This window comes from Zootermopsis nevadensis, unplaced genomic scaffold (genome assembly GCF_977971745.1).
Source record: "Zootermopsis nevadensis isolate Lab colony 2312 unplaced genomic scaffold, Znev_1.0 Znev_ptg000008l, whole genome shotgun sequence".
NCBI classification, from domain to species: Eukaryota; Metazoa; Arthropoda; class Insecta; order Blattodea; family Termopsidae; genus Zootermopsis; species Zootermopsis nevadensis.
The window spans coordinates 2,606,187-2,624,859 of NW_028259140.1; the positions used below are offsets into that span (position 1 = coordinate 2,606,187).

The 18,673-nt window shown below is 36.3% G+C and overlaps 1 protein-coding gene across 1 annotated transcript; it reads right to left on the reverse strand.

The window, feature by feature from the left end:
• Window positions 1-640: 640 nt before the first annotated feature.
• On the reverse strand, window positions 641-14,404 carry Upf1 (Upf1 RNA helicase). Its single transcript, XM_022080902.2, has 18 exons — window positions 14,030-14,404; window positions 13,742-13,852; window positions 11,422-11,571; window positions 11,089-11,261; window positions 10,370-10,582; window positions 10,105-10,277; window positions 9,244-9,451; window positions 8,458-8,617; window positions 7,731-8,014; window positions 6,585-6,843; window positions 5,665-5,878; window positions 5,078-5,304; window positions 4,530-4,763; window positions 4,008-4,263; window positions 3,281-3,454; window positions 2,809-2,954; window positions 2,460-2,645; window positions 641-2,230 (listed from the first exon to the last, which is right to left on the reverse strand). Exons 1-18 carry the CDS (start codon window positions 14,213-14,215, stop codon window positions 2,222-2,224), a joined length of 3,363 nt encoding a protein of 1,120 aa, XP_021936594.1. The 5' UTR covers window positions 14,216-14,404; the 3' UTR covers window positions 641-2,221.
• Between the last annotated feature and the right edge of the window lie 4,269 nt (window positions 14,405-18,673).

Consider the following 18,673-nt stretch of genomic DNA (forward strand, 5'->3'; position numbering starts at 1 on the left):
AACCTCATTCATCTGTACACATTCCATAACTAGAGAACTATTGTGTGAATATTATGCCATAAGTGACAAATAATAACTGTTAGCTTTTAAATTTCTGCACTCGGTTCGTTATGTTGTTGATATCTACTGAACATAATTTTGTAAGTGGACTTCAGTTGATTTTTTAAATTAAATGTATACAAATCCAAGTTCAATACCAAGGCACCCGGAATTACGAATGATAGCGAGGAAATGCAAGCTAAACAAAATTATGGTAAATACAATAAAAGATTAGGTAAACTGAATTCACAGTATTAAAATAAATGTATCTACAGTAAACACAATGACATCAAAAGAGAAAGACGGAATTATTAAACCACGAATTATAACCAAATATTTCCATGTTGACCAAAAGGAATACAAGAAAGTTCAATTTTGAAATAAACAAAAGAGCATTTCTTTAAACAACAAACATATATTTAGAAAAAATGCAAACCTTGAAAGTAGTTAATTTTTAAACCATGCCTAAGTGTAAGGAAAGAAAATAATATCTGAAAGGGCAAATATGTAGCAAGTCTGTACTGGTGAAGGGGGAGGAGGAGGAGGAGGAGGAGGAAGAAGAAAAACAAGAAAAGGGTCACATAATGCAATGGACAAACAGTTATGAAGTAAGAACAATTTTCAGTTTAATTTTACCAAGACCACCAAATAATACAAATGAACGGTCATAATTTTTAACAGTACAATAATGACCTACATCAGCATATTGATTTAATTCAAATTAAATGCCCACCTTGTCCCCAAAATAGAATTTGTAATGGAACAAACACAATGAATTATCACACTTTGGAACTTTGCTTATCCAAGTCAGTATATAATATTCAAATAGAATCCAAAACATAAACAACAACAAATCAACCGCAAAAATTTGATCACCCAAGTTCTTGAAGTTTCATTTACAAAATCTGCCTTAACAGTACGTGCAGTCCAAATATCTTGTCGCATTTTCACAATGCATTTGCTTAGAAACCAGTTTAACACTTTAACCATGAGAACTATGGGAAGCGTGAATAATATTAACAGGCATGTCAAAACTCAGTTTAGACTTGCTAAGTACCTACAACTTGCAAGTCATACAAAACATTTACTCTGGAATACAATCATAGTCTACAAAATTAACCCGGTCTTCCTTCTTTAATGAAAACCAAACTGCCCAGTATTCAATGCGTAAGAAGTAAAATATGTGTGTTGTAGTGGTGGGGGGGGAAAGAGAATTTAAAATTTAAATTGAACAGTCTACACTATGACTTGACGCCATTCCTACAGATCTGTAATGTACTTCTAAGACACATAAATGCCAATTATTTCTTTGCCATTATAATGTACAGAATATACCACTGAATGTGCCCCCTCCTTAAAAAATTATCTCAATCATCATGGATTGATAATATAATGGTGACTTGGATAACCAATATTCTTTTTCATCTATATGTATCTAACATGACACTAATTCCAAAGTGAGAAAGATAAGACAAAAAAAATCACATTTACTTGTTAATCAAAATCTGGAAAAGGTGCCAAAATTTAAATTCCTAAAAGCTTTATTAGACATTACTTGCTGAATAAAACAGTGGAAACAGAGTCCAATCCATCCTCAACTTGTGATTTACCAATGAAAAACTGTTGTATAATAGTAAACAAATGTATGGAACTAAACATTTAAAACTGAAGTTTCAGTAAGTCTAGCTTGACTTTCACGATTGGTAATTTACCAGAAACAAAGATTGTGTTAGACTCTTCTAAAAGTAGACATACTCAACTGATTTTCCAATTCCACACAAGAATGCCAATCTTTCTAACATATTCTTTAAAAGCTATCAGTTTTGCACTGTAGCGTAACTGCAGCTGCAGCCTGAGGCCCTGCATTGCAGCCACTCATGAGTATTGCATTATCAGCTGTACTTAGGAGCATGTGCCTCCACATGCATTGGTCTTGCTGCAGTTATCTGGTAGGTGTCTTCTCCTCCTCTCCGGGGTCGGTTTCCGGTTCCGGTGGGTAGCGATTGTCCTCCCTCATCCTGCTTTCCTGCAGTAGCCATTTGCTGGAATGCTTGGCTGATTGGTTTGATTCCCTCTCTCATCCATGCAGGCCGGGTCAGATGTCGCCCCTTGCTGGCCCGGGTTATTCTGTCGTGTCGTGCCGCTCCCGCGACGCTCCGCGAACCAGTCACCGCCCATTTACTCAGTATGGCTAAGGATAAGAGTACAAATTCATACCATCAAGAAAAAACAGAGCTGGTGTTGATATATAGGGAGGAGGGGGCCAAAATAATTTTTTCTTCAACTCAACAAAGGGCAGTGTTAACATCAGGATACATTTTGAGGCCTGCAGTAATTGATTTACAGGCCCTTTACCCCATCAAGTAAACTAAATTGTGGTTACATGTGCATTTCTTTAGAGATGTGATATTTCAGCTCACCTGAGAGAACTGTCCTCCCTGTGATGGGCCCGGGTAGAAAGCCGAGCGATCTCCCTGATATGTAGAATCTTGAGAGAGAAGTCCATCCATCTGTGACTGATACTCGCCCACCATATAGCTATCCTGAGACAGTTCTGGCTGGGAAAGACCTGGCTGAGACAAACTGAACCCAGGCTGAGACATGCTCTGTAACAAGGAAGTAAAATTAATGCATGGTTGAACCTCACATTTTCTTCTTTTGTAGAACCAAATTAAATTATGGATGTAATTAAATTATATGTTAATTACAACAAAAAACAGATCGTACTACAGGACTTATTTATAATACAAACAATGAGGAAGCACTTACCTGAGACATTCCCTGTGTGAGTGGACTGTATGGCTGAGTGGCATCTTGACTCCCTTGTCCAGATGTCAAGCTGTTCTTGGCTACATTATTGCGACTATTCTTGACCTTGTTGCGAGTTGCAGCACGATTTCGCTGGTTCTGACGTGCTAGATAACAACGTATTAGAATTTAATAGGCCTTTCAGTTTGCAAAAAAGGGTTCAAATAGGTACACCCTAAAGGAGTGTGAAACTGGTAAAAAAATCAATAGCTATCTGACTGTGTGCAGAGTTCTATTACAGAATACTTTGGCTTCTGTTTTGATGGAAATTGTCCGACACGTAAAGGAGTGGACATTTTTTGGAGAATTTAGGGTGCAAGAAACAAATTTCACTTCTTGAAATCTCAGCCCAGAGACTTAACACTGTAACAGGTCACATGGTTTAATACACGACCAGATGTTGATTAACGTAAATTAGATTATCAAGTCTTACCTTGCACTGCCTGTTGATGTTGGTTATAAAAGCGAGGTGGGACATGTGCCATATTCATAAACATCCCAACAGGCACAGGAAGGTTTGAAAGTGCGGCCTGTGCTCTCTCTGGTGAGATGTAGCTTATCGGATCATGAGTCCGAGTATACATATCCACTGCGACGCCTCCACCATCTGTAAAAATAAAATGTTGAGATAATTAAATATCAACAGGATAAATTTTTTATACTAAAGAAGAGTTTTCAGTTTCAATGTGCACAGTTTTGAGCAACCAGAAAGCAGGCAAGGACTATACAAGGTACTCTGTGTACCTGCTCATTTCTTGCTAATTTCAGCTGAGAAATTTGAAAATTTGATATTCTTGAATGTGAACAATTTATTCTGCCAATCATGTAAGCTTATGGAGGTAACAAAACATAAGAATACTGTGGGACTAAGTTATAGTCTCTAAAGGACTGTGATAAGCAGTAACTAATTATTTGTATAGATAAGGGAAAAATAGCGATAAATTAACAAGAACCATTGTACATTCAACCAATTTAACATATATTTTTATGAGCATTCATATGACAGTGGGGTGAGATCAATAAACTATGCCAAATCAAAAATCACATTTCAAATTTTCCTTAGACATTCTTCACAACACTTCTTCCAATTACTGCCATTTTACTGCATCTCAAAACTCAACAAAACCCGGCCACTGACGTCTCTTGCAGACAATACTTACTTGGTCTGGGGAAGAAGTGGGACGGTGCAGATGTACCATTCATATGCCCCGTTCGGTCATACACACTTCCCGGGACCAGAGCCTCACGTGCATCATACACAGATGTGGACATGAAGTGTGTCCCAGGATTAGCTGCATTTACAAGCTTCTTGGGTTTTGAGAACTGGATTAGCGACTCTTTCAAGTTGTTCAATGGTCCTTCTACCAGAACTTTCTGTTCTTTGTAGAAATTAAGCAGATGATTCCACAGTGGTTGCTGCAAATCAGAGCAAACACATGCAGTAATGCAAATTTAAGATAGATAGTGTTCTGAGCACAGTAAACATTGTGGGAAAACTAAAAATTGATATTTATCTAGTCTTGGTACACTTAAAAAGTCCCAGATATATTTTAAAACAATAGAACACCAGAGGCCATCCATTTTTGTAAGCAGGGGTATACTGAATCCTGCTGTGACATGACAGGAATAAGGACATCTTCTAAAATGCAGCATTATTATAGGCAAAACTACATTCACAATACCTTAGATAGCACTTTTGGATTTCCAACAATAATGATGCCATATTTTGAACGGGTAAGAGCTACATTGAGACGCCGTGGATCATTGAGGAATCCAATCCCTTGATGTTCGTTAGAACGGACACATGACATAATAATTAAATCCTTCTCTCTGCCTTGGAATGCATCAACACTTGCCACCTCAATCTCCTGGTACAACTTAGCATGAAGAGACCCTTGGTACTGCATATACTGAACCTGTTTAAAAAAACACATACAAATCACAATGGTACAGCACATCCAACAGATCAAAAACCCTGTAAAATACGTAATTTACAAGTGGAGGTTGCATTTGAAACAGTGTTCTTAGGCAAAAATGTCTTCCCTCAATGCTGGCCATCACTACAGATCTGTTGCAATCATTAAAGCATTTTACCAACATGAGTCATGCAATAATCTAAAAGCAAAGCATTTGCCTTGATGAATAAAAATATACCAAAGTGAGCAGTATGTCTGTTATGAACAAACTGATTGATGAAAATTATTTTACACTCAATTAATATTAAACTCACCAAGTAAGCTCGCTGTCCTTCATAAGGGGTAATAACACCGATCTGTTCGGGTTTTACACCGCAACGCAAGAAGCGTGTCGCCAGCTTCTCCACATTAGAGGCTTCAGTACGATTTAAATACGAAGTTCCCGACCCTGCAATTTCTTCTTGACCCTGTGTCACATAAAAGAACATCGGCTTGTCCTGCTGTGGCCACGGGAACTCAATTTTGGTCAGTTTGCGTTCCTCTGTAAAAGTAAAGCATTCAAAGTCACACATCACAGCCGTTTACATATTATTCATTCAAAGGATTATATACTGTATGTCTTAATACCATGCTAGATGAAGCGAGCTCCAAGATCTCGTCAGAAAGTGGTGTAAGCCCCAGTGCTAGTTTGCACATAATGGAAAAAGAAACAAGTCCGTCTCCCTACCAATCCCAACTGCTCGGCACTTAATCAAAGTATCACGGCTAACAGATCTGTCACATATCACACAATATTTCATACTGTTATTTGTTTGTGTTCAAATATTATATGAAAAGCTTACTATTGGTTAAATGAGTTATTCATCAGTGAATTCACAATTATGCTTCTCTCAATACATACCTGCACAAACACCATTCTGGAGGGAGCCCTCGTAGAAAAAATTGGAGGGGAAACGAGACAGTTCAGGATGCATTCGATACTGTACTTCCAACCGGAATGGACGGATCCCCAGAACAACCAATCTCTCAAATAATGACTGTGATAAGCCAGCACGAGCCGCCTTCTTGCACATCACTACAGGACCCAGCTGGCAATGGTCTCCGACAAGGATCAGCTGAATAAATAAGATAATGGAATATAGAATATAAAATGTTTAACAAATGAATGCATAACATTCCACACTGGTGTCACTTTAAAAGAGAAATTGGCAACAGAAGAAAAACAATTTAATGATCATGTTACATCAATTTCTAGCTATATACTGGACAATCAACAAATTATTTTTAAACTCACTCGTCTTTTCATTAGTTTTTAAGTGTATAAATTGAGGTTTATATTTATCATTGCTGAACGTCACATTAGACACTCGTCTTAAAAATATCATCTTAGACCGCTTGAAATTTTATTTTCTCTTTCACTGACATGGTCAAATTAAGTTAGTTCACGTGGGGTTGTAGCTTTCCTCAATCTCTCCAAGTAAAATCAGGGATATAACTTTTAAACACAACACAACTGATTTCTTCCCCATTTTTTGATAAATACCTCAGTTTTACGTGTGTGAGTCGCACTTGTTATTCCAAAAGAGTAGTTCAGCCCAGTTGTCATAGGGAAGGCAACTCCTTGGGGACAGACAAACCAAAATCAGAGTCTCAGTTCCACTACGTTGGGCATTCTGTGGTGGGTTGATAAACCCCCAGGTAAAAGTTCCTTACTCATCACACACAGAAATTGCTGGACAGATGATAGACTAAAATTTCTAGATGGGTGATAGATTAACAGTAAGAATACTTTACAGACTAAATTAGGTAGACAGGAATTACCTGCTTGGCTCCTAAGACAACTGGAACCATACATTCTGGTTCGGTGGACTGCATGCTCTCATCAATAAGAATTGAGTGGAACTTCAATCGTTGGAGACGGGGATCACCGGCTCCCACGCAGGTGCAGCATATCACATCGGCTGCCTCAAGGAGCTCCTTCTCTGCTGCTTTCTTCAACATTCGGTAACGCTTCTCATCTACAGATGAAAGTTCTCCAGTCTCATCTTTAAGTTGCTGTAATTTCTGTAGCTCAGTGTTACTGTAAAGAAAACGTAAGTCCCCTTAAACTTTCAGCATGGTGACTATTCTGAGGATTACGACAGGATCAGAGATGGGATTTTAAAGCGATTATCAGTACATTTTGCTTTTGTTTGTATTTACTTTCTGAGTTACTGGGCGAAACAACTCTGGACAAGCCTCCAAAAATAAACTTTAATGGCTGCAGAGAAAGTAACTTTAGATAACACTGCAGCATGAGAACAGGAATATTTTATTTTCAGTAAGAGTTTATACAATTCCAATGCACTATGAGGTTCCCCAAATACTATGGTGTCAGTATGGGTTTAAACCTGTTAAAATATTGAAATCCAGTCCAGCAGTTTAGTTATCAAAATTTCTACTTTTTATCATTGCTAGAAGTAATCTTAAAGTGAATAGTTTATACAACAAAGATATTACAATTATGCTGCATAACACATAGAACATCTATGCAGAATATTTGTGCATTTCCCAGCCTAAATCAAGTTAGTCAGAGACTCAACTGCAACGGTACAGGAATTTTTCTCGGGTTCCTGTAATGGTAGAAGTCACTGTTTGCAAGATACATTAATTTTCTAATAAAATTATAAATTCGAAAGCTATTTCCATTATGAAGTTTCTCCTTATCAATTACGGATACTGTGGACTTGGCACAAAATTTCTAATTGACATTATTAGGGATTTATATACTTTCTACAATGAATATTGGATTATTCCTTTCTTCTCTACTGATACGAATCCATCAGCGGAATTTATGGAATCGTTATAAAGCAATAAAATTGCTTGATGGTTGACAGGAACAGTAGGTATTTGTATATATTTAAAAGCACACACAAGAATTATCTGTAAATTTTGTTTTAGGAAACAAATCAAATACTGACTACTCACCAATCCATGTTGCGTATCTGATTGTGGAGAGCAAGGAATGAGACAGGAGACTCAATGGCCTCGCGGGATTTGGCGCAAAGACGCACCACTTTAAGCCCTGTTCGGTGAATTTTCTCAGTCAGCTGGTCAACAGCTATATTGGAAGGAGCACAAACTAGGACGGAGCCACCGCTCTGCTTCACCAGGTGGTAAACGATGGTGGCTGATGTGACAGTTTTGCCTGTTCCTGGTGGACCTTGGATTAGTGACAGTGGACGCTGAACTGCATGTTTCACTGCATAAACCTACACAGTCAATATATGACTCTATCATTAATAAAGTTGCTCAACTGTAGAAATACTGTACTATGCTCCGAGACAAATTATTATTCTCCTTGTATTTTGTTAAATATGCCTCACTAAAAAAATATACTTATTGATATCTACTTTTAAAATTTTGTGAGACAAATCCGATTTGAACACGGAAAATTGTCATGGACAAAAGCAAAATTCACGTGAAAACTTTTAGTGGAGACACTTGAAATAACAAGCTTTATATATACACACAAGCAGCAGAGAGACAGACAGACAGATATATACAACCTACTTTGCATTTATTTTACGAATATCACACAAAGAATGTACAAATGTCAGACTACTTCAATAACAAACAAGAATTCGTTGTTCTGCCAATATGGAAGTTGTTTCATTTCACAAGTGAACTTGCCATATCACAGAAGTTCTCCTACCTGTGAACGGTTCAGGTCTGGAAGATTAGGCGCTGAAAAATGTTTTGGTAGATGACAGCGAAACAAGACTTCCTCTACATCATGACCAAGCAACCTATGATATATGTAACCAGATACTGAGGAGTCATCAACAGCAAATTTCCTTAGGGCCAACTGCATTCTGCAATTTAAGATTTTTACATTATTTTAAAGTTACCTGGTGATTCCTGATATAAATACAAGATTTATGAAATAAGTCATGCAAATTCTAATATGAGACAATTGTATTTCCAACCTAACAAGTAACTTTCACTGACCATATGTCATATCTTATGCATCGCTCTTACATATCACCAAACCGTTAACTACAGATTTAAAGATCGGCCAGCAGGCTCATGTTATGTAAATGTTAAGGACATTTAAACATTTCAAGTCTGAGGGGAGAGGCATGCAACTTCTTATACATATAAATTAAGAGATTGATGTAAACATTTCAGGTCATACTAAGGAATTGAATACGCTGCTTTTTTGAGATAGTCTGTATAAAAATAAAACTGCGAAATTATAAAAGCTTTTATTGTATACAACATACTAATGTTTTGTATATTCAGAACAACAGCACAAATCTCAACTTCAGCATCTGCAAAACTTTGCAAGTACTTTACTTTATGGTTTCCTCATCCACCTCCATCATCAGACTCGGCATCCGGCGACTTTTTCATTTCCCGAAAGGGAAAGAGATATCAAAATGTGCAAGAGATCTTAGCAGAATTTATGATACTCATACAATATTAAAAACATACTAACCTATCAAATGAAGTTGATTTCCAAATGAAGTCAACAACAAAGTGTGAGATACAGTCAGTAGGGGCACCACTATTGTTCTTCAGTTCAATACCAACTTCTTCACCAAAATTATCTGGTATTTTGATCACATGACCCACTCCTGACCATGGCTTGTGCAGTTCCCCCAGGTAGCGTAGACGCAATTCATCTCCATGCATCAACTTCATGTCTTTAATAAAAGGGCAGTTTTGTTACTAGGAACTGCATATCAAAACCAATCTTTATTACATATCACAGTATTAACTTACTGCATTTAAAATGCTTAAAATAGCAGATAATTATTATCGTCTCCCCAGGTAATTCTGTTATTTCCAAAATATTCTGCTGCTGCGGAAACCCCGAAATGTTAACTGGCAGGTAATAATTTCATACTCAGAAACGCTGAATGTTTTGTACGTGTTGTCAGTGGTGTAAGAGAAATGAAGTTTAACTTCTAACTGAAACAGTTCAGCAGTAGAATTGCATATATGACAACGGCAAAGTAAGAACTTACGAACACCTGTTAAACCATGCAATATTTATGCTTCATGCTCTCACATGTAATGGGAGAAATATTTTCTGTAGTCCATTGTAAATTCTGCTGTATTGTATGCTCATGTGTCGAAAATTTTCATCACATGAATAAACTCTACACTACACAGCAAAAAATATTAAATTAATATTAAACAAATACCAACAAAGAAAATCTTCTAATATAGTTTTCATAACTGTATATATATATGACTTGATGTCAGAAAAATAGTACAACCGCACCAGATAAACCGAACTCATCCCATACTGAAGGGTTAAAGAAGCAGTCAAAGAGCGGTACTTCAATTTTACCTCCGTCAGTTTTAGCAAGAGTGAAATATGCTATTGTCTTCTTGTTGAGTCCAACATCCCAGCGGACTTCAATATTTTCTTGTGTCTGCGATTCTTTTAGTTTCTTGTCGTAGTCAGCCTCCAACTTCACCAATGGTCCAAATATGTTCTGATACTGATAACCATCTTCGTATCTAGATAAGAAGCAATTATTTTTTAAAATTCTCATATTTTTTTTAAAAAATCACAGGAAAAATAGTACATAATTAAATGTAAATGTAAATACCTCAGCAATACTTGCTGTGGTTCCTCGTCAACACCTGGTTTTTCTAAATCCTGAAAGGTAGCATCAGCATTGTCCTTCCAAAGTTCTTCCAACTTGTTTATCTGCATAGCAGATATCTGCCTTGCTCGAAGTTGTTCCTGCTCCGAAGGAATCTTTACCAGCCAGGTTAAGAAACAACGGTCTGCGATAAGTGGCTTCCATTGTTCTTGGTCCCTAAATATGAAAAGATGCAAGGTGCCAATTCTACATGACATGGAATACGACTGCTTCTCGAACAGATTATATACAAATACCAAGTGTTTCAAGTTAACCCTTTAAGTGCTGATTATAGTGGCCACAACATAACTCCGAGCTTGGATGACCACTAAAAATACATACAAGGGAGGGAGGTGAAGACTGCGAAACAGTAGAGCATACAGAAACATAACCCAGTTGTTCATCATAAATGTTTGGCAAAAGATGGCAGAGTACATACAATTTAGACAAGTGTTCCTCGGCCTGTTTGTCGCGAATTATCCCTTCCTTGATATTATCTCATACATTTTCATTACATAAAATGCAAACTAATTAAACTATAGATAGAAGGCATAGTTTTGTCACAATTTTATTCCGACGCGAAAGCAAAAAACGTGATAAAAACTTGCGGCAATACAGCACAAAAGCGACTGATGGAAAACTTCAATCACACACAATTTTGGTGACTAAAATACACAACTTACCAGTTCATATCTTTCAGAGAACTTTGGGCAGCACAGGGCTGACGACAAAGAAGTACGACGACCGAGTCTGCTTTTGCTGGGATAAAACCCAAAACAAACACATTCCTCACACCACAGGAATAACATTCCAGAACAGTCTCGCCAAGTGGACCATCCTTATGCAAAGTCACTTCCTAAAACGAGAATGACAGATGTCAAAATTGCATGCCAAAATATATAAAGTACATATTTTGGCATGCACATATGAAAGTACACAAACACAGTTTATACGATATAAATCACAATTTCATATGCTGTACAGTTCTGAACAATAATATTTAGGTTTTCTTTTACCTTGTGTTTGGCTCTGACAAGATGGTTGATAATGTGAGAACCGGACGTATTTCCTCGACCATTGCAGAACCATTTTTTACAGACATTGCACATGACCACACAACTCGGATCATGTATTCCACAGTATTTACATGCATATTCTGGCAAATCCTGTAAACAATCGATACTGCAATTTGCATCTGCATACAATAACACTAAAATGAAAATGGAACGGAAATACTCTGACAGAGAGATGTAGTGCATATTGATTATTCGAATAAAAATTTGCTTGGATATTATCCATCGTCTAGTAAATATAAAACGTAAAACGTCGTTTCGGAGATGGGACTCTATCTCCGTCTTCAGGTTCCTACACAGTTGGGCCCACTAGATAGAGCTAATCCCTATTGTCGTTTTACGTTTTATATTTACTAGACGATGGACAATATCCAAGCGAATTTTTACTCGAATGACTCTTCACCGTCGTCAAGAAGTTTTAGATTTGATACATATTGATTATGTTTGTTGTGAAGGTCACAGCTTGAAGTTCAGCTCACATGACACAGCTTTTAATGTATACACATACATTTTAATTATACGCTGTATAAAAACGCATCTCAAAAATACAGGTAAATTTTTAAATTTATTTTATAAAAATAAATAATTAAAGAAATATTCCAACAGCTATGACAAACTGAAAGCAATCGGAAATAGTATTTTCATAAGAAACCCAAACATTTGAAAACATAATGTTAAGAAATATATTTTGGCAACAGAAACATGAACTCAGTGGAAAATAGAAAAAAATAAAGTATATAAGAAGAAATAATGAATTGTAAGAAGTTGAAGAACTTACATCTTCAACTTGTACATTTACTGATTGACTAGGACAGTCATACACCATAATACCCAATACCATAAACAGGAATTGTCACCGGGAAACATTCAAAATCTCCTTCCTCTCCGGGTCAAATGACCAAGATTCTAATTGCCCAACATTCCCTTTAATGGTTGTTCACAACTTTGTTGAAAATATGTAGTTTCAATGGACTTCACTCTCACTTAAGAAGTTGCTGTTGATTTAAATGTAACTTTATGACCCACAATACCCTACACTATTAATTATAATTTGTTCACAATTAATAAAAAAAATCCTTTTAATAATTACTTTAATAAGAAAGCTTTTCTAAAGTAATATAATAATAAAGCACAGCTTTAACAAATATATAGTAAGAATGACTGATGCTGGTACAATGCACATTACTAATATATCTTTATTTTAACTACGTGATCTATTACCAGCAAAATAAAATTCTGTTGTAACATAAAATCGCCTGCTCATAAAACATTATCAACCAATTCATGACGAAATGCTTGACATGACCCAGCTTAGAAGGAATGTTAAAAGTGAACAGACTAAAAAACCTCAAACACTCATGTTATTCTTTCTTGAAATGGGAACAGATGACTTCCCTGCATTCTTGCTGTGGAAGCTGCAAATATCACATAAAGTGCCTAAATGTATGAGAAACAAAGGGAGAAGAAAGGAGAATTGTTTTGTTCCTATTATAATGCCTCCGGCCACAAGAAAGGGCAAAAGTACAAGAAAAGAGAACTGCGCAAAAGAACTGGCATAAAATTTTGATATGAATAATGTTCAGTGAGAAAATAACACTCGTATTTATTATGATGACAAAGATATCCAAAATCATTAACAGACGAATCCTCTATTTTCTCTGAATTAACTGCCAGAGAAACTACCGAGATATTTGTCCTGTCAATATACCACCTGTATGAGTCCCACATAGAATAAATCACAGTTTTGTGTTTTCATCCATTAAAGCACCATGGCCCTTCAATGAGATGACTTCCTTCATGTGTGACAGTGCTGTGAGAGGGTGATACTGCCCATGGTCAAGATATTCAAGGATAAGAATAACCTATGCATTAAAAAATGCATTCAACACCCACACTCTCACAAACTTCAAGGTCTTAAATGTCTCTTTCATGGGGGATGTTATTTGTTTTCACTCCAGTGACAATGCTTTTGATGTCGACGTGAAGTGATAAACCTATGTTTCATCTCAAGTGACTATGTAACAGGGATTATAGGCAAGAATTAAACAGGTGGTGTATTGCAGAGATGTAGGAATAACTGTGGTATGTATGCAGACAAACATGGGTTTGTTCATATAAAGCAATAAATATGCAAGTAACATTCCCTCAATAAGTTTATGTTAACAATGGTCACCAGTGTATTACAAACTTTGTTAATATTGGAAAAAATCTTACTATATTACTTACTGTCTTACTGTATCTTACTATAACAAATGTTCCAAACCTTATTGTAGTAGGCTTCATCATCTTCCTCTTCAAACTGCAATTCCCCAAGAGCTTTAGTTGTAGCTGTTAGGTCAGTATCTATACCATTTTCTCCAACCTCGCCATTCACCTAAAATGTAAGTGTACGAAATCACATTAATACCCTGAAAAGCATCCGTTAGAATAAACATACCGCTCTTTGTGATAAATCTATTTGAAAAGCCATGAGTTGTTTTACAGTGAGGTTATGTTAATTTAAGACACACAAAACATTGTAAATTAGTATGCATTTAAAGTCCTACATTACCTGACTTTGTGTAGTTTGGATTTGTCCAGCATCCAATTGTGAAGCCTGTGTTTGGCTTTGTGAAGGTAGTGTAAAATCTGTGAAATCAAACTCGGATCCTTGAGTATCAGCACCAATCAAATCTGCTTCTTCCGTGTCCAAGAATGTAAGCGTTTGCGAGCTTGGTCCATAGGCATCTACACTCATCTTCAGGTCTTCTTTTTTCCTGGATTTTCGTAATAAAACATGCACTACGCAACAAGTGGCAAAATAATACAAATCACTTTAAAACACCAAGCTATCTAGCAAATAATTTCCTTTCTTTTGGTTATCTACAAGCCTTTCGCCATGTTCCCAAGTTCTTTACGTTACGTCAGCACTTGGCATGCTTGAATAGTTACTCTAATACCCTCCACGTGGCGCCTCAATTCAACGGGAATACTTCCTTTGATGTCAAGGGAGTAACTGAACTGTAGCCCATGGTTACCAGGAAGCCTCGTTCAGAAGATTTTTTTCGGCAGTTATTTGAAAACCAAATCTATAACACACGGACTTCCATTTCTTTACAGAATATATACAAAATTAAATATTACGTAACTTTACTATTAAAGAATGCAATTGTTATATATATTTACCACGTATATTAATCCAGCAAAAATAATCTTTACGTCATGATGACTGTACGAACGTCGTGTTGGTTGCGAATGTTTGTGTTCATGGCAGTCGTTGCAATGCTTACTGCTAGAGGGCTCTGATACACTGATATGCTAGTCATCGTCTCTTCGGTAATAAAAACAAATCAAAGGAAGACATGTTGCTGGAGTTCAGTTGTCTCACGAAGTGATTTATGAAATCTGGGGCGGAAATGTGAACCTCAACTGAATATAAATAAATCTACCCGCTATTGGAAATTATTAAGAATCCATATTGTAACCGTCCATTTCTCTATGCGCTATCCACAGTTGGTTTAATGATTTTAGACAGGCTTTGTTTGAGGTATATACGTTTAACAGACGATTACGTTCCACAGCTAATAGGGAATTGCTAATTGTGCTGTAAACTTGATGGCAGTCAGTTTTAGTTAATGATTATGCATGGGGATCTGCGACATTTGTAGTACATACATAACTAACGTTGGGGCATAGTCCTACGGAGTGATCAAATTGTGTCTCGGCTCTTATATTTACAGGATTTCGAATAATAAAAAATAATCAAACTCTATCAAATGGGATTTGAGTCTAAGTTCTCCAGTTTTGGTCATTTAATGAAAGTGAGAGCAAGAGATGTTCCTAGATGAACGCGTATACACTATAAAAACAACGAACATTTCTTAACATCGTACAGGCCGCATGGAAATTCTTTATTTTAAACTGCTGTCGTTTCTGTGAATATTTGTGCAGCAAAATCTATCTCTTAATTATTCTCCGTTGGTTAATTCCTGACAACATGCACATTCCACACACTTCACGCCTTAAACTTTGTAAAACTCTTTCAAAGAACACCGAATCTCATACAGGCTCCATCAGCCGTGAAAAAATTCACTTTCCAAATCTCAACAAACACGATTTATTGTGTCAGTATTAATACGCTGTTGTCTTATTAACGTACTGTGACGTATCGAATCTACTATTCAGGAAATTTCGCACCAAATAACTTCCGTAAACATCCTTTATGAGAAACAACGCATGAAGAACATCTGGGTGGATGTGGTAAATCACATTATTATTGGTCAGATCTTCATACGATTTTGCGTTCATAGAATACATTTACAATATGGAAAGCGTCACGAAAGATTGTCACGCCAAACAGCCTTCGGTTGTTATATCTAAAATCAGAAACTCTTGTGTTACTACGAAGCAGTTCCATTGGTTTTGCTACGCTTCGAAAAACAAATAACTGATATAAATGAACCGATCAGAATTGGTACCGCCATAATGACTGAGGTACCAGGTTCAAATCTCTGTCCAGGCAAATGCCAGAAGTGCCTTAAAATAAGCCACGGCCGTCTTCTTCCAAATCCTTATGAAGAATGTCCCTCCTTATTTAAGTGATTTGTCTAATTTTGTTAATAGTATTTGACAAGGCAGAAATTAACCATAAAATTTAAAGATAAGGTCATTAAAATGATTTTTCAGCGTCAATTACACTCATTTTAACAACACTTCCCTAATACACGGCTTACTTATTGAAATGTCAAATTATAAAATGCTGCAATGCTTGATATTTGATAATAGAAACATCTCGATTTTCACACACAAATTCTGGGCTGACCTTCGTAATAAGAAATCGTTTGACTGATAGTCAGTAAATCGTTTGATTAAGAAATAATATTCATTGACTAAAAGTAGTAACAAACAAATTTATAAACCTGTTAATGATTAATATGATATTTACAGCTGTGTATGTAGAAATCGTTATTAAAATATTTTTATTTAGTTATTTATACAACCAAGATTTAAGATACATATTTATAAACGTAGGCGGGCGATTATAACGCTAACAATCACTAAATAGTTTCACTGGGCACAAATATAGTCTAAATTAACGTTTCATGGCAGTAAATACAGTCTATGATGATCCTTTGATTGCAGAATCGGGCTTTACCCTGAAGAAATCATAACTAATTTATGTTACGTACAATGAAGGAAATACATAATCACGTGATTGCAGTTCAACAATTTAAATAATTTACTTTCTCTTATTAAGTTCTGTCAGTACCCAACATAGGCTATTATTCTACAACATATGTTGTTACGTAAATATTATTGAAAACAATTTATTTTACAAGGAAGAATGTGCTTATGGCAATGTATTAACAAAATGACAGATTTTAATGAAACTTAATGAAGCAAGTCTTATATAAGCTGTTCTAATGGAAGATTGTAGTTATGGGTTTTGTTTGCGAATAGTAGTGCCTGGATTATATTCCACGTCTCATTAAAAACTTCCAACATGGAAGTTTTTAATTAACGATTCAAGCTAAATTATGGAAAGCATCGATGAGATGCTGTGTCTCGCTTGGTGCAAGAAACTCTCCTGACAAACTCTGAGACCTATAGTCACAGCTGGAACAGAATCATCGTCATGACTTAGAAGCAAAGAAGTCATTCAATCTCACAGTAACATAAACTTCAGATAGTTTCTTCAAATAATGTTCTTCTGATCTGGACATTCAACAATTTTAACCGGCTCTTACACATTTACAGACACATCAAATGGTAAAATGAAGTGACTGTTGTGAGGGATATCATCATTTAACTAGATAATTACTAGTTTTCAAAAGCACTTTTAAACAGAGGTAAATAATAACAACTGAACGTTTCCACAGCGAACTGTCTATCTCTCCTTGTAAAAGCCACAATATTAGTTTATTTCAATAGCAGTTTCGTAAATTCCAGACAGCCTGATACGTGCAAACGCAGGGAAAACGTGGACAATCATCCATGGACCGTGGTCTCGGCGAACAGGCGACGTAAAACCATACGCGTCAGACGAAGCAGCCACCTGGATCGGCATTAGTGCCTGATCGTAGACGATATAAAAATGTAGCAGACACAGTTAATTTGTTGCTCTCGTAACCGAGACAAAATGTATTCAACAAATGTCTGACAGTTATGAATGTAAAAATGAAACCACAACAGAATTTTATGATATGGAAAGAGAAATTAGAAGAAGGAAAAAAACACGGAAACCCCAGAAAAACACCACGGAAGAATCACGTATGTGCCACATTTATTATTACAGCTGAAGTGGCATATGATCTCATAGTCCCAGCCAGCTTGTTCTTTGTTTTTGGTGTATCTGTTTCAACGTCAATAAAAGAGATTCTTTTATACCTTAATGCTGAAAATTGTCTTCTAGAATGATGTAACTCTGTGTAGTAGGCGTTTCAAGGGACCATTCAGCCACTTCGTGTATGTATCACACGAAAATATATTGTGTTAACTTTCTGTTGCAAAAAATGGCGAGGGAGATTTCTTCATTACCTTTACAATGCGTTACACCATCAAAGGCGTGACAGATTCTAAAGAACCTCATTCACTCATCCAGGCAGACACCACAAACGATTTTGGTGAAACTGGATTAGTGGGAGTTAACGAATCTGATACGATGTTTTATCGAAGTGGGCGATGTTTCAGGGCGAGGAAGCTGTGATAAAGCAGGGGACGGCCCCCCCTGTCGTGCTCTGTACATGATCTATGACGAGTCTAACACCATGAAAGAAAGGTGTTGAGAATTTCTTTGCATATTGCCAGTGCAAAATTCCCACACTCGGATGTGTGAATCTGTTATGGGAGAGAACTGTGTCTTTTATTTCATATTTCATTCGTAACACTCCAGAAAAAAAAATATATGCAACATTAAATAATTAATACAGTCTTCTACGAAGCGTTACTTAAACTTTAGGCAACATCGCATTGTTTGTAAAACCACCTAAATTATCTGTCTTTCGTCAGGACTTCTCTCAAAACAGACTTACACAGCTCTGAAATAATTAAAATATTTATTCTTTAAATTGCGCCTCTAATGAACTCCTACTTGTGAAGACGTGTATGCTACATTCACCTTTAGCAAACTTAAAATACACTGTAATAAATAGTAAAGTATTTACACTCTTAACTGATACATGAAATTTAATACACTTCAAGGAACAAATGGAATATT

Coding starts and splice junctions, on each gene's coding strand:
- Upf1 (XM_022080902.2), bottom strand. CDS start 14,215: ATGAGTGTAGATGCCTATGGACCAAGCTCGCAAACGCTTACATTCTTG. Junction 13,853..14,029: donor TCCAAACTACACAAAGTCAG/GTAATGTAGGAC, acceptor CTTACATTTTAG/GTGAATGGCGAGGTTGGAGA. Junction 10,583..11,088: donor TCTCTGAAAGATATGAACTG/GTAAGTTGTGTA, acceptor TTTCATATTTAG/GGACCAAGAACAATGGAAGC.